Here is a 15969-nt window from a genome sequence, read left to right as displayed (position 1 = left end):
CAACAGGCCAGGTCAAACTAAGACCCACATCGTAGATGTTCATCATACGATGCGGCTAAAAACTGATCTCGTTGTAACAAAATTGACTACTAGTGGCGGTAGAGAGGGGCGTAGACTGTGTATCCCTCCATCTGGGCTTGCTCTTGTAAGAGGGGATACTGTACGCGCCCAGTAGGGGGATGACACTGAGCTAAGAGAGAAGAGCATGACGTTTGCATACGCAGCACTGCCATTACTGTATTAAAATGATGCAAAGGTTCACTAACCGTAAACTACGTGTACATTTTAGGAGCAAGACTCACACCTTATCTGACGCTCAAATTATCCCTTCTTTCGAATAGCGCTACATTTATTTGCATTAGGCCTAGTTTAGACCCTCTTAAATGTCACCATGTTTCAGATGAATACTTCAGTGCCTTCAAAGCTATACTAAATGTACTTTCAATAGGGAAGAGAAGTACAGCTCTGGTTTCATAGGTATAGTAGTATCAAGAAAAAAAACTTTACAGATATTACAAGCGTTTCTATTGGAAAAGGGGTAACGGTGTCCCGCGAGGGGCAAACCATTCACGTAATGGTGGTCAATGAAAGAAATTGTGCTATCCAAAGATAAAATTCCCGTAACATTCTCAGGTGTTCACAGGTCAGGTGGGCGGATTTAATTGAAATTTTTTTTAATCGATACAGCTCAAAATTGTCTTTTGAATGACATAATAGGCAAAAAATTAGGTATTGAATTGTAAGAGCTGGTCTTGAATAACTACAGCCAAAACTTCACCAGCGGGAAAAAATATTCTGACTTAGATATTGAGTTAAAAATAATGAAAACTATTTTAATCGCTAGGAGAGGGCTTAAACTATAAGTGAGTAAAATTTTATCCGTATGGGGCTATTATTTTGAACACTGGACTCGAACTCTTTTGGGTTGTCTTCAGTGGTCTTCCCCCTTAATGAAAAATGTCGAGGTGAACATCCCCACTTGTTCAGGTCGCTATCTATCCCTGATCAGTAACGCACACCCTTTCCCTTTCACTGGTCCCTGCTTACGGGTGTCCGCCGCGCCGACTTCGGCGATTACCAGCGCACCTGTCGCCTCTGTGGTCTTCAAGACGAAGATGTCTTTCACGTCCTAATGGCGTGTCCAGAGACGTGTCCCTCCTCCGCAACCTCCCATTGGCGCCGTGTCAATCGTGGTAGCCCGTTTGAAGTCGTTCTGGGTCTGGAGGGCTCCGTTTGGGACCACGACGCCGTTCGGGCCATCCTCATGACCTGGTAGACCAAAAACGAAGCCTGGCGACGCGCCCACCCCGACTCATCCATACCGCATTTTCTGGACCGGTAGATCTCAAGGCTTCCGTTCCCCGCTGCCACCACAAACAGTGTAACATTCGCGCATATTGTTTAACATATTAACTTCTGCTGCGCTCCCCCACTTTTAGGGAGCCGCCCTGATTCAAAAGGGCGTACCATTGTACGGCGAACAACTTAAACCTGTAAACCTGGTAATCTTAACCGCGCTTGGAAAAAAAAAATTCCCCTTTTTCAAAGATGCGAGATCAGGTTCGTCTCACCTTATGTACAATACATTAAAGCCTTCATGACAGTTATTTCTATCGGCGTTAGTATAGCGTTGAATAATAATAAATAGTTAACTGAATTCCGGTACAGGGATGGTTTATAGAAGGAAAACTTCTAAATATCCACTATAATACCTACTACACGGGGGATAGAATTGTGTTATTCCCCGCAGATCTGAGCGCCATCGTTTGAAAAAGATTCGAACTTTAGGTCAGTTGTCCTCCCCCTTAAATAGACTCCTTTGTCGCAAACGGAAGGCATGTCATTTCCGTCGTATCGTGATGTTCTACATTCTACGTGGATGAAAGGTTTCCTTGCATCTTCATTGGCAGGTACTTCGCAAAAGAATGGGACTATTAGGCGAGTCGCAATTCGCGTCAATCAATTCAACTTCTCCATCACCGCGCATTGCCGCGCAATTTTCAGCCCGCCCTCCGTTAAAACGACCCTTATACCATAGTTTTCCCTATTGATCCGACGTAACCTCTGATTCGTCAAGGTATCGCCACTCACCTTCCTCGTCTAAGTCGCTCGCTCCCATAATAAAACGCTTAAAGGAATAGCGCTTCTTTCCGACTAATTTCTTGAGACCCTTTAGAATATCCGGCGTGTTTATTTTAGCTGAGCGAGATTTACTATTCCTCCTGACGCATTGCGCATCGACCCTAAACCAGTTCAACATACTAGTTTCGAGCCAGTAACATTTCCTGTATACACGGACGCCGTTCTCGCAAAGTGTTTTGGATGAATAGCTTCAAGAAGAGTCAACGTTGTTTCCTCTCTCGCACTCAAATTTCAAGGGTAATGGTTCAACGTGGTTAACCTTGGATATAACGGAACCAAATAAAACTATTCTGTTCGGAAAACACTCCTCTGCGCTTTAGTGATTATTTGCAACAGTTATACGTAAAAATTATTTTCATGAGGTCACTATCTTCATGATTTAACAAACACATGATGATGACAAAGTTTTGGAGGGGCTTGGGCCCCACGGGCCTATAGAACTCTACGCCAATGTAACTTGCGGTAAAAGTTGTCGGCCACTACGAAGTTATCGCATGTTTTTCTCGAAGTTTGTGGCGTTGGATCCGTAAAGGCGCTGGGCCATTGGACGAGGTTCGGAGGGCATTCCTTAGCTATGACATTGGGTGCCGCTAGGACATTCGGAGCTTGGTATATTCCGTCCGACCATAACCAAGTCTTCAAATTACCACGATTTAAGTAAGAACAGGTAACCTGCGTACCATTGGGGTACGTGGCGTTTCCTGTTTTCACTTCGTCACCTAAAGCCTGGTTTTCACTGGCCCAAAACGCAGGAAAAACCGCATTCTGCGCCGTTTTTTCAGAGGTAACTTGCCGCAAAATTTTGCCTTTTCTGGGCGGCAAGGAATCGACGAATGCGTGGCGTCATAGGCTTGGTTTTGATCAGCTCGCGAGAGGTTTATTTTCGACGCCATTTTTTTTAATTGAAGGCGTTTGTGTGGTCGAGTTAAATTTAAAAAAATGTATAGTTAACGATTTGTTAAAGGACTTTGGCTTAGTTGTTATTTATATGATAAAAAAGATCGTTTTTACAAAGACAATAAATTCTAAGAAAATTGATAGGTCGCTATTGGTGCATTTTCGACATAACTGGTAAGCCTTGGTCTCTACGAGCTCTCACTCTTTCATGATATTACAAGTTTTAGTGAAAACGTTTTGTCGCCGTGTTTTTAAGGAATTTTCCGCAAAATTTTGCGGATTATTTTTTTACTGTTCCGTGAAATTTTCGGCAGTGAAAACCAGGCTTAAGGCCCTCATGAGTTTAAACGTCTGGTCCGAACGGCCCAAGGATAGTGAGGAACCCAATGAAGTGCAGGGGTTGAAGGCCTCCACTTTTTTCTGTCATTAATCAAACTGTTGTGATGCCCGTCAAAGTATAGCGAAAACCATTTTGGCAAAACAAAAGGCCCTTTGAACAGAAATTCAAAAAATACATTGGGGGAAAGAGAAAAAACTGTTATAATCAAATTTAAAAGGTATCTTCTTTATTAGCTTCGAGAATTCTATACTGAAAGTTTTTACAACGAATGATTAACACGGGAAATTTATATAATGCGCGTATTTTGGTTTCATTATTTAGATTTCTTGCGTGATGATAACCAGATGGTTAATTTGCGCTGACGTAACTAGGGTACTGGATTTAATTTTGAAGTGTCATGCATTTCGTGAGGAAATAAGTCGCACCCTTTTCAACCATTCTGTCATTGTTCTAATAAGTTGCGTGTTTGCTGACTAAACTGTTGATGGACTGTATCATACCTTTTTATTACCAAAATCGACTGAGAGCGCTGTTGCGTCAACTGCGCACAGGGAAGGATAGGTCAAGGTACATCTTTCATCCCCGATCAAGAACTTCTATCGTTTGCCGAAAATGGCACCGCAGTTTTTGGTACGACCTCCGTTTTTTTCGCCTTTCAACCCTAGTTTCTCAACATCTAAGGTGTCGTCGGAGTATCTCCAAACACCCTCTATTTCACTGTCGTTCATGACCAACCACGTTGAACCAGATACCTGGTTGGCCCTGACTACCCTGGATAATATTTCCAGTATCTCGGCGTTGTGTACCATGGCTAACCGAACGGGCGATTGCTTCTCCGTTCTGCAACTCCTTTCCGCGTCCGCGTACGTCACGCGTTCGGAATGCATCCAATAGCAAACTGGCCATTGTGGCAGAATACCTGCTTCGCAACCTGGTAGTATAAAGTAAAAGTGTTAAGCTGTTAGGGTTAGTTGACTTACGAGGCCTAAAAGAAGATTTAGGCCTACCTGGTTTTCGACAGACTATCGCCGATTCTTTGTTACAAGAGTTATTAAATGCTCTGGATATACCTATGGGAAAATTGATGGCTTTCCAGTTGAATTTATCCGTGGATTGAACCCAAATGGGAGTCAACGGAGTTTGACTCTGCCCCTTTTTTTGCAAAAGATCCAAGTATAGTTGACCGTATCATTCCTGGTATAGTCCGCCAAACCGGCGTTCATCTTCTGACAAAGGTTTAGGGTCGAGGTGTTTCTCAATGTACCTCGTGTTCCTTCGGGATTGAATGGGCTTCTAACCGCTATAGTGTTGTCAAAGTTCTTTAGAGTTGACGAATCGAATACATCAATTGCCACTTGTCCCGCGACAGGTAACAGCAACGCTAATTTCTGTGAGTCTGACCTTGGTTTGGCTGCAGACGCTTCCTCGAACAAGAGAAACCTTGGTTTGAACGATCTCTAATTTTGATCCACATTTCCGCTAAGGCGCAACTAATCCTCCCATCCTTCGGAGTGAGGGAAGAAAATATAAAAGCGTATAGATTCTTCAGTCTGACACCATGTAACATTTCTTATTCGTTCTGACTGCTAGCATATTAATTACAACGCAGTCTCATTAATAACGACTCTTAGTGACAGCTAACATGTTTCTGTTCGGCGTCGTACTACAAACTGCCTGGTTCGTGTTGGAACCGGCTAACAACAAATACAGAAATATGGTAATTTAAGTTATTTTACGCGGTCCTATGAGGGATCGACTAATCTGCGGAATGTCTGAACGTCTGAACTGCTGAAAATAGTAGAATTCCTACTATAAAATTCTCCCATCCTACCAAACCGTAAACTGTCTGAACCTTTTTGACTATTTTGCTGAAATGCCGAATTCTGAACAGTGAACATTGAAATTAAAGTAAGAGATCGTCTGAACCTTTTTGACTATTTTGCTGAAATAGTCAATACGTGACAACCATTTAATTTCTGAGCTTTCGTGGCTCAATGGTTAGCGCGTTCGGCTGTTAGCCAATAGGTTGGTGGTTCGAGCCCACCCGGGAGCGGTGTTGTGGGATCTCAAATGTAACGTAGAAAGCCAAAGTTTTTCCACAATACCTGACGAACATTTAATTTTTGGGCTTCCGGGGCGCAATGGTTAGCGCGTTCAGCTGTTATTCAAAAGACTGGTGGTTTGAGCCCTTTCGGGAGCGGTGTTGTGAGGTCTCAGATGTGACGTAAAAAGTCAAGGTTTTTCCACAATACCTGACGACCATTTAGTTTTTGGGCTTCCGTGGCGCAATGGTTAGCGCGTTCGGCTGTTAACCGAAAGGTTGGTGGTTCAAGCCCACCCGGGAGCGGTGTTGTGGGATCACGAATGTAACGTAGAAAGCCAAAGTTTTTCCAGAATACCTGACGACTATTTAATTTTTGAGCTTCCGTGGCGCAATGGTTAGCGCGTTCTTCTGTTAATCGAAAGGTTGGTGGTTCGAGCCCACCCGGGAGAGGTGTTGTGGGGTCTCAGATGTAGCGTAAAAAGTCAAAACTTTTCCACAATACGTGACAACGATTTAATTTCTGAGCTTCCGTGGCAAAATGTTTAGCGCGTTCGGCTGTTAGCCAATAGGTTGGTGGTTCGAGCCCACCCGGGAGCGGTGTTGTGGGATCTCAAATGAAACGTAGAAAGCCAAAGTTTTTCCACAATACCTGACGACCATTTAATTTCTGAGCATCCGTGGCTCAATGGTTAGCGCGTTCGGCTGTTAACCAATAGTTTGGTAGTTCGAGCCCATCCGGGAGCGGTGTTGTGAGGTCTCAGATGTGACGTAAAAAGTCAAGGTTTTTACGCAAAACCTGACGAGCATTTAATTTTTGGGCTTCCGTGGCGCAATGGTTAGCGCGTTCTGCTGTTGACCCATAGGTTGGTGGTTCGAGCCCACCCGGGAGCGGTGTTGTGGGATCTCAAATGTAACGTAGAAAGCCAAAGTTTTTCCACAATACCTGACGACCATTTAATTTCAGAGCTTCCGTGGCTCAATGGTTAGCGCGTTCAGCTGTTAATCGAAAGGTTGGTGGTTGTGGGGTCTCAAATGTAACGTAGAAAGCCAAAGTTTTTCCACAATACCTGACGACCATTTAATTTTTGGGCTTCCGTGGCGCAATGGTTAGCGCGTTCGGCTGTTAACCAATAGGTTGGTGGTTCGAGGCCACCCGGGAGCGGTGTTGTGACGTCTCAGATGTTACGTAAAAAGTCAAGGTTTTTCCACAATACCTGACGACCATTTAATTTTTGGGCTTCCGTGGCTCAATGGTTAGCGTGTTCGGCTGTTAACCAATAGGTTGGTGGTTCGAGGCCACCCGGGAGCGGTGTTGTGGGATCTCACATGTAACGTAGAAAGCCAAAGTTTTTCCAGAATACCTGACGACCATTTAATTTTTGGGCTTCCGTGGCGCAATAATTAGCGCGTTCAGCTGTTAATCGAAAGGTTGGTGGTTCGAGCCCACCCGAGAGAGGTGTTGTGGGGTCTCAGATGTAGCGTAAAAAGTCAAAACTTTTCCACAATACGTGACAACCATTTAAATTCTGAGCTTTCGTGGCTCAATGGTTAGCGCGTTCGGCTGTTAGCCAATAGGTTGGTGGTTCGAGCCCATCCGGGAGCGGTGTTGTGAGGTCTCAGATGTGACGTAAAAAGTCAAGGTTTTTCCACAATACCTGACGACCATTTAATTTTTGAGCTTCCGTGGCGCAATGGTTAGCGCGTTCTTCTGTTAATCGAAAGGTTGGTGGTTCGAGCCCACCCGGGAGAGGTGTTGTGGGGTCTCAGATGTAGCATAAAAAGTCAAAACTTTTCCACAATACGTGACAACGATTTAATTTCTGAGCTTCCGTGGCTCAATGTTTAGCGTGTTCGGCTGTTAACCAATAGGTTGGTGGTTCGGGCCCACCCGGGAGCGGTGTTGTGAGTTCTCAGATGTGACGTAAAATGTCAGAGTTTTTCCACAATACCTGACGAATATTTAATATTTGGGCTTCCTTGGCGCAATGGTTAGCGCGTTTGGCTGGTAACAGAAAGGTTGGTGGTTCGAGCACACCCGGGAGCGGTGCTATGAGGTCTCAGATGTTACGTAAAAAGTCAAAGTTTTTCCACAATACCGGACGACCATTTAATTTCAGAGCTTCCGTGGCTCAATGGCTAGCGCTTTCGGCTTTTAACCGAAACTTTGGTTTTTCGAGCCCATCCGGGAGCGTTTTGTGAGGTCTCAGATGTAACGTAAAAAGTCAGAGTTTTTCCACAATACATGACGACCATTTAATATTTAGGCTTCCGTGGCGCAATGGTTAGCGCGTTCAGCTGCTATTCAAAAGACTGGTGGTTTGAGCCCTCCCGGGAGCGGTGTTGTGACGTCTCGAATGTAACGTAAAATGTCAGAGTTTTTCCACAATACCTGACGAACATCTAATTTTTGGGCTTCCGTGGCGCAATAATTAGCGCGTTCAGCTGTTAACCGAAAGGTTGGTGGTTCGAGCCCAACCAAGAGAGGTGTTGTAGGGTCTCAGATGTAACGTAATAAGTCATAACTTATCCACAATACGTGACAACCATTTAATTTCTGAGCTTCCGTGGCTCAATGGTTAGCGCGTTCGGCTGTTAACCAATAGGTTGATGGTTCGAGCCCACCCGGGAGCGGTGGTGTGGGATCTCAAATGTAACGTAGAAAGCCAAAGTTTTGCCACAATACCTGACGACCTTTAAATTTTTGGGCTTCCTTGGCGCAATGGTTAGCGCGTTCGGCTGTTAACCGAAAGGTTGGTGGTTCGAGCCCAACCGGAATAGGTGTTGTGACGTCTCAGATGTGACGTAAAAAGCCAAGGTTTTTCCCACAACACCTGACGACCATTAAATTTTTGGGCTTCCGTGGCGCAATGGTTAGCGCGTTCGGCTTTTAACCAATAGGTTGGTGGTTCGAGCCCATCCGGGAGCGGTGTAGTGAGGTCTCAGATGTAACGTAAAATGTCAGAGTTTTTCCACAATACCTGACGACCATTTAATTTTTGGGCTTCCGGGGCGCAATGGTTAGCGCGTTCAGCTGTTAATCGAAAGGTTGGTGGTTCGAGCCCACCCGGGAGAGGTGTTGTGGGGTCTCAGATGTAGCGTAAAAAGTCAAAACTTTTCCACAATACGTGACAACGATTTAATTTCTGAGCTTCCGTGGCTCAATGTTTAGCGCGTTCGGCTGTTAGCCAATAGGTTGGTGGTTCGAGCCCACCCGGGAGCGGTGTTGTGGGATCTCAAATGTAACGTAGAAAGCCAAAGTTTTTCCACAATACCTGACGACCATTTAATTTCTGAGCTTCCGTGGCTCAATGGTTAGCGCGTTCGGCTGTTAACCAATAGTTTGGTAGTTCGAGCCCATCCGGGAGCGGTGTTGTGAGGTCTCAGATGTGACGTAAAAAGTCAAGGTTTTTCCACAATACCTGACGACCATTTAATTTTTGAGCTTCCGTGGCGCAATGGTTAGCGCGTTCTTCTGTTAATCGAAAGGTTGGTGGTTCGAGCCCACCCGGGAGAGGTGTTGTGGGGTCTCAGATGTAGCATAAAAAGTCAAAACTTTTCCACAATACGTGACAACGATTTAATTTCTGAGCTTCCGTGGCTCAATGTTTAGCGTGTTCGGCTGTTAACCAATAGGTTGGTGGTTCGGGCCCACCCGGGAGCGGTGTTGTGAGTTCTCAGATGTGACGTAAAATGTCAGAGTTTTTCCACAATACCTGACGAATATTTAATATTTGGGCTTCCTTGGCGCAATGGTTAGCGCGTTTGGCTGGTAACAGAAAGGTTGGTGGTTCGAGCACACCCGGGAGCGGTGCTATGAGGTCTCAGATGTTACGTAAAAAGTCAAAGTTTTTCCACAATACCGGACGACCATTTAATTTCAGAGCTTCCGTGGCTCAATGGCTAGCGCTTTCGGCTTTTAACCGAAACTTTGGTTTTTCGAGCCCATCCGGGAGCGTTTTGTGAGGTCTCAGATGTAACGTAAAAAGTCAGAGTTTTTCCACAATACATGACGACCATTTAATATTTAGGCTTCCGTGGCGCAATGGTTAGCGCGTTCAGCTGCTATTCAAAAGACTGGTGGTTTGAGCCCTCCCGGGAGCGGTGTTGTGACGTCTCGAATGTAACGTAAAATGTCAGAGTTTTTCCACAATACCTGACGAACATCTAATTTTTGGGCTTCCGTGGCGCAATAATTAGCGCGTTCAGCTGTTAACCGAAAGGTTGGTGGTTCGAGCCCAACCAAGAGAGGTGTTGTAGGGTCTCAGATGTAACGTAATAAGTCATAACTTATCCACAATACGTGACAACCATTTAATTTCTGAGCTTCCGTGGCTCAATGGTTAGCGCGTTCGGCTGTTAACCAATAGGTTGATGGTTCGAGCCCACCCGGGAGCGGTGGTGTGGGATCTCAAATGTAACGTAGAAAGCCAAAGTTTTGCCACAATACCTGACGACCTTTAAATTTTTGGGCTTCCTTGGCGCAATGGTTAGCGCGTTCGGCTGTTAACCGAAAGGTTGGTGGTTCGAGCCCAACCGGAATAGGTGTTGTGACGTCTCAGATGTGACGTAAAAAGCCAAGGTTTTTTCCACAACACCTGACGACCATTAAATTTTTGGGCTTCCGTGGCGCAATGGTTAGCGCGTTCGGCTTTTAACCAATAGGTTGGTGGTTCGAGCCCATCCGGGAGCGGTGTAGTGAGGTCTCAGATGTAACGTAAAATGTCAGAGTTTTTCCACAATACCTGACGAACATTTAATTTTTGGGCTTCCGTGGCGCAATAATTAGCGCGTTCAGCTGTTAACCGAAAGGTTGGTGGTTCGAGCCCAACCGAGAGAGGTGTTGTAGGGTCTCAGATGTAACGTAATAAGTCATAACTTATCCACAATACGTGACAACCATTTAATTTCTGAGCTTCCGTGGCTCAATGGTTAGCGCGTTCGGCTGTTAACCAATAGGTTGGTGGTTCGAGCCCACCCGGGAGCGGTGTTGTGGGATCTCAAATGTAACGTAGAAAGCCAAAGTTTTTCCACAATACCTGACGACCATTTATTTTTTGGGCTTCCTTGGCGCAATGGTTAGCGCGTTCGGCTGTTAACCGAAAGGTTGGTGGTTCGAGCCCACCCGGGAGAGGTGTTGTGGGGTCTCAGATGTAGCATAAAAAGTCAAAACTTTTCCACAATACGTGACAACGATTTAATTTCTGAGCTTCCGTGGCTCAATGTTTAGCGTGTTCGGCTGTTAACCAATAGGTTGGTGGTTCGGGCCCACCCGGGAGCGGTGTTGTGAGTTCTCAGATGTGACGTAAAATGTCAGAGTTTTTCCACAATACCTGACGAATATTTAATATTTGGGCTTCCTTGGCGCAATGGTTAGCGCGTTTGGCTGGTAACAGAAAGGTTGGTGGTTCGAGCACACCCGGGAGCGGTGCTATGAGGTCTCAGATGTTACGTAAAAAGTCAAAGTTTTTCCACAATACCGGACGACCATTTAATTTCAGAGCTTCCGTGGCTCAATGGCTAGCGCTTTCGGCTTTTAACCGAAACTTTGGTTTTTCGAGCCCATCCGGGAGCGTTTTGTGAGGTCTCAGATGTAACGTAAAAAGTCAGAGTTTTTCCACAATACATGACGACCATTTAATATTTAGGCTTCCGTGGCGCAATGGTTAGCGCGTTCAGCTGCTATTCAAAAGACTGGTGGTTTGAGCCCTCCCGGGAGCGGTGTTGTGACGTCTCGAATGTAACGTAAAATGTCAGAGTTTTTCCACAATACCTGACGAACATCTAATTTTTGGGCTTCCGTGGCGCAATAATTAGCGCGTTCAGCTGTTAACCGAAAGGTTGGTGGTTCGAGCCCAACCAAGAGAGGTGTTGTAGGGTCTCAGATGTAACGTAATAAGTCATAACTTATCCACAATACGTGACAACCATTTAATTTCTGAGCTTCCGTGGCTCAATGGTTAGCGCGTTCGGCTGTTAACCAATAGGTTGATGGTTCGAGCCCACCCGGGAGCGGTGGTGTGGGATCTCAAATGTAACGTAGAAAGCCAAAGTTTTGCCACAATACCTGACGACCTTTAAATTTTTGGGCTTCCTTGGCGCAATGGTTAGCGCGTTCGGCTGTTAACCGAAAGGTTGGTGGTTCGAGCCCAACCGGAATAGGTGTTGTGACGTCTCAGATGTGACGTAAAAAGCCAAGGTTTTTTCCACAACACCTGACGACCATTAAATTTTTGGGCTTCCGTGGCGCAATGGTTAGCGCGTTCGGCTTTTAACCAATAGGTTGGTGGTTCGAGCCCATCCGGGAGCGGTGTAGTGAGGTCTCAGATGTAACGTAAAATGTCAGAGTTTTTCCACAATACCTGACGAACATTTAATTTTTGGGCTTCCGTGGCGCAATGGTTAGCGCGTTCAGCTGCTATTCAAAAGACTGGTGGTTTGAGCCCTCCCGGGAGCGGTGTTGTGACGTCTCGAATGTAACGTAAAATGTCAGAGTTTTTCCACAATACCTGACGAACATCTAATTTTTGGGCTTAAGTGGCGCAATAATTAGCGCGTTCAGCTGTTAACCGAAAGGTTGGTGGTTCGAGCCCAACCAAGAGAGGTGTTGTAGGGTCTCAGATGTAACGTAATAAGTCATAACTTATCCACAATACGTGACAACCATTTAATTTCTGAGCTTCCGTGGCTCAATGGTTAGCGCGTTCGGCTGTTAACCAATAGGTTGGTGGTTCGAGCCCACCCGGGAGCGGTGTTGTGGGATCTCAAATGTAACGTAGAAAGCCAAAGTTTTTCCACAGTACCTGACGACCATTTATTTTTTGGGCTTCCTTGGCGCAATGGTTAGCGCGTTCGGCTGTTAACCGAAAGGTTGGTGGTTCGAGCCCAACCGAGAGAGGTGTTGTAGGGTCTCAGATGTAACGTAATAAGTCATAACTTATCCACAATACGTGACAACCATTTAATTTCTGAGCTTTCGTGGCTCAATGGTTAGCGCGTTCGGCTGTTAGCCAATAGGTTGGTGGTTCGAGCCCACCCGGGAGCGGTGTTGTGGGATCTCAAATGTAACGTAGAAAGCCAAAGTTTTTCCACAATACCTGACGACCATTTATTTTTTGGGCTTCCTTGGCGCAATGGTTAGCGCGTTCGGCTGTTAACCGAAAGGTTGGTGGTTCGAGCCCACCCGGGAGAGGTGTTGTGGGGTCTCAGATGTAGCATAAAAAGTCAAAACTTTTCCACAATACGTGACAACGATTTAATTTCTGAGCTTCCGTGGCTCAATGTTTAGCGTGTTCGGCTGTTAACCAATAGGTTGGTGGTTCGGGCCCACCCGGGAGCGGTGTTGTGAGTTCTCAGATGTGACGTAAAATGTCAGAGTTTTTCCACAATACCTGACGAATATTTAATATTTGGGCTTCCTTGGCGCAATGGTTAGCGCGTTTGGCTGGTAACAGAAAGGTTGGTGGTTCGAGCACACCCGGGAGCGGTGCTATGAGGTCTCAGATGTTACGTAAAAAGTCAAAGTTTTTCCACAATACCGGACGACCATTTAATTTCAGAGCTTCCGTGGCTCAATGGCTAGCGCTTTCGGCTTTTAACCGAAACTTTGGTTTTTCGAGCCCATCCGGGAGCGTTTTGTGAGGTCTCAGATGTAACGTAAAAAGTCAGAGTTTTTCCACAATACATGACGACCATTTAATATTTAGGCTTCCGTGGCGCAATGGTTAGCGCGTTCAGCTGCTATTCAAAAGACTGGTGGTTTGAGCCCTCCCGGGAGCGGTGTTGTGACGTCTCGAATGTAACGTAAAATGTCAGAGTTTTTCCACAATACCTGACGAACATCTAATTTTTGGGCTTCCGTGGCGCAATAATTAGCGCGTTCAGCTGTTAACCGAAAGGTTGGTGGTTCGAGCCCAACCAAGAGAGGTGTTGTAGGGTCTCAGATGTAACGTAATAAGTCATAACTTATCCACAATACGTGACAACCATTTAATTTCTGAGCTTCCGTGGCTCAATGGTTAGCGCGTTCGGCTGTTAACCAATAGGTTGATGGTTCGAGCCCACCCGGGAGCGGTGGTGTGGGATCTCAAATGTAACGTAGAAAGCCAAAGTTTTGCCACAATACCTGACGACCTTTAAATTTTTGGGCTTCCTTGGCGCAATGGTTAGCGCGTTCGGCTGTTAACCGAAAGGTTGGTGGTTCGAGCCCAACCGGAATAGGTGTTGTGACGTCTCAGATGTGACGTAAAAAGCCAAGGTTTTTTCCACAACACCTGACGACCATTAAATTTTTGGGCTTCCGTGGCGCAATGGTTAGCGCGTTCGGCTTTTAACCAATAGGTTGGTGGTTCGAGCCCATCCGGGAGCGGTGTAGTGAGGTCTCAGATGTAACGTAAAATGTCAGAGTTTTTCCACAATACCTGACGAACATTTAATTTTTGGGCTTCCGTGGCGCAATGGTTAGCGCGTTCAGCTGCTATTCAAAAGACTGGTGGTTTGAGCCCTCCCGGGAGCGGTGTTGTGACGTCTCGAATGTAACGTAAAATGTCAGAGTTTTTCCACAATACCTGACGAACATCTAATTTTTGGGCTTAAGTGGCGCAATAATTAGCGCGTTCAGCTGTTAACCGAAAGGTTGGTGGTTCGAGCCCAACCAAGAGAGGTGTTGTAGGGTCTCAGATGTAACGTAATAAGTCATAACTTATCCACAATACGTGACAACCATTTAATTTCTGAGCTTCCGTGGCTCAATGGTTAGCGCGTTCGGCTGTTAACCAATAGGTTGGTGGTTCGAGCCCACCCGGGAGCGGTGTTGTGGGATCTCAAATGTAACGTAGAAAGCCAAAGTTTTTCCACAATACCTGACGACCATTTATTTTTTGGGCTTCCTTGGCGCAATGGTTAGCGCGTTCGGCTGTTAACCGAAAGGTTGGTGGTTCGAGCCCAACCGAGAGAGGTGTTGTAGGGTCTCAGATGTAACGTAATAAGTCATAACTTATCCACAATACGTGACAACCATTTAATTTCTGAGCTTTCGTGGCTCAATGGTTAGCGCGTTCGGCTGTTAGCCAATAGGTTGGTGGTTCGAGCCCACCCGGGAGCGGTGTTGTGGGATCTCAAATGTAACGTAGAAAGCCAAAGTTTTTCCACAATACCTGACGACCATTTAATTTTTGGGCTTCCGGGGCGCAATGGTTAGCGCGTTCAGCTGTTAATCGAAAGGTTGGTGGTTCGAGCCCACCCGGGAGAGGTGTTGTGGAGTCTCAGATGTAGCGTAAAAAGTCAAAACTTTTCCACAATACGTGACAACGATTTAATTTCTGAGCTTCCGTGGCTCAATGTTTAGCGCGTTCGGCTGTTAGCCAATAGGTTGGTGGTTCGAGCCCACCCGGGAGCGGTGTTGTGGGATCTCAAATGTAACGTAGAAAGCCAAAGTTTTTCCACAATACCTGACGACCATTTAATTTCTGAGCTTCCGTGGCTCAATGGTTAGCGCGTTCGGCTGTTAACCAATAGTTTGGTAGTTCGAGCCCATCCGGGAGCGGTGTTGTGAGGTCTCAGATGTGACGTAAAAAGTCAAGGTTTTTCCACAATACCTGACGACCATTTAATTTTTGAGCTTCCGTGGCGCAATGGTTAGCGCGTTCTTCTGTTAATCGAAAGGTTGGTGGTTCGAGCCCACCCGGGAGAGGTGTTGTGGGGTCTCAGATGTAGCGCAAAAAGTCAAAACTTTTCCACAATACGTGACAACGATTTAATTTCTGAGCTTCCGTGGCTCAATGTTTAGCGTGTTCGGCTGTTAACCAATAGGTTGGTGGTTCGGGCCCACCCGGGAGCGGTGTTGTGAGTTCTCAGATGTGACGTAAAATGTCAGAGTTTTTCCACAATACCTGACGAATATTTAATATTTGGGCTTCCGTGGCTCAATGGCTAGCGCTTTCGGCTGTTAACCGAAAGGTTGGTGGTTCGAGCCCAACCGGAATAGGTGTTGTGACGTCTCAGATGTGACGTAAAAAGCCAAGGTTTTTTCCACAACACCTGACGACCATTAAATTTTTGGGCTTCCGTGGCGCAATGGTTAGCGCGTTCGGCTTTTAACCAATAGGTTGGTGGTTCGAGCCCATCCGGGAGCGGTGTAGTGAGGTCTCAGATGTAACGTAAAATGTCAGAGTTTTTCCACAATACCTGACGAACATTTAATTTTTGGGCTTCCGTGGCGCAATAATTAGCGCGTTCAGCTGTTAACCGAAAGGTTGGTGGTTCGAGCCCAACCGAGAGAGGTGTTGTAGGGTCTCAGATGTAACGTAATAAGTCATAACTTATCCACAATACGTGACAACCATTTAATTTCTGAGCTTCCGTGGCTCAATGGTTAGCGCGTTCGGCTGTTAACCAATAGGTTGGTGGTTCGAGCCCACCCGGGAGCGGTGTTGTGGGATCTCAAATGTAACGTAGAAAGCCAAAGTTTTTCCACAATACCTGACGACCATTTATTTTTTGGGCTTCCTTGGCGCAATGGTTAGCGCGTTCGGCTGTTAACCGAAAGGTT

At 45.9% G+C, this 15969-nt stretch overlaps 1 protein-coding gene across 1 annotated transcript; it reads right to left on the bottom strand.

Annotated features, from left to right (window-relative positions):
- Positions 1 to 3664: 3664 nt before the first annotated feature.
- LOC149668050 (uncharacterized) lies at positions 3665 to 4946 on the bottom strand. The gene is made up of 4 exons (XM_089840936.1): positions 4781 to 4946; positions 4515 to 4679; positions 4387 to 4449; positions 3665 to 4310 (listed from the first exon to the last, which is right to left on the bottom strand). Exons 1-4 carry the CDS (start codon positions 4944 to 4946, stop codon positions 3976 to 3978), a joined length of 729 nt encoding a protein of 242 aa, XP_089697062.1. The 3' UTR covers positions 3665 to 3975.
- Between the last annotated feature and the right edge of the window lie 11023 nt (positions 4947 to 15969).

This window comes from Phalangium opilio, unplaced genomic scaffold (genome assembly GCF_054372755.1).
Source record: "Phalangium opilio isolate 3A_F unplaced genomic scaffold, DU_Popi_V2 ptg000056l_1, whole genome shotgun sequence".
Lineage (NCBI taxonomy): Eukaryota > Metazoa > Arthropoda > Arachnida > Opiliones > Phalangiidae > Phalangium > Phalangium opilio.
Note: the sequence above shows the minus strand (reverse complement) of the source record. Positions and strands in the feature narration are given on the sequence as shown.

What these genes read in the sequence shown, in the direction of transcription:
- LOC149668050 (XM_089840936.1), bottom strand. Translation starts at nt 4,946, where the DNA reads ATGTTACATGGTGTCAGACTGAAGAATCTATACGCTTTTATATTTTCT. An exon ending in GCGTCTGCAGCCAAACCAAG is followed by an intron (nt 4,680 to 4,780) that starts GTCAGACTCACA and finishes ACAACACTATAG; the next exon opens with CGGTTAGAAGCCCATTCAAT. An exon ending in GATAGTCTGTCGAAAACCAG is followed by an intron (nt 4,311 to 4,386) that starts GTAGGCCTAAAT and finishes TTATACTACCAG; the next exon opens with GTTGCGAAGCAGGTATTCTG.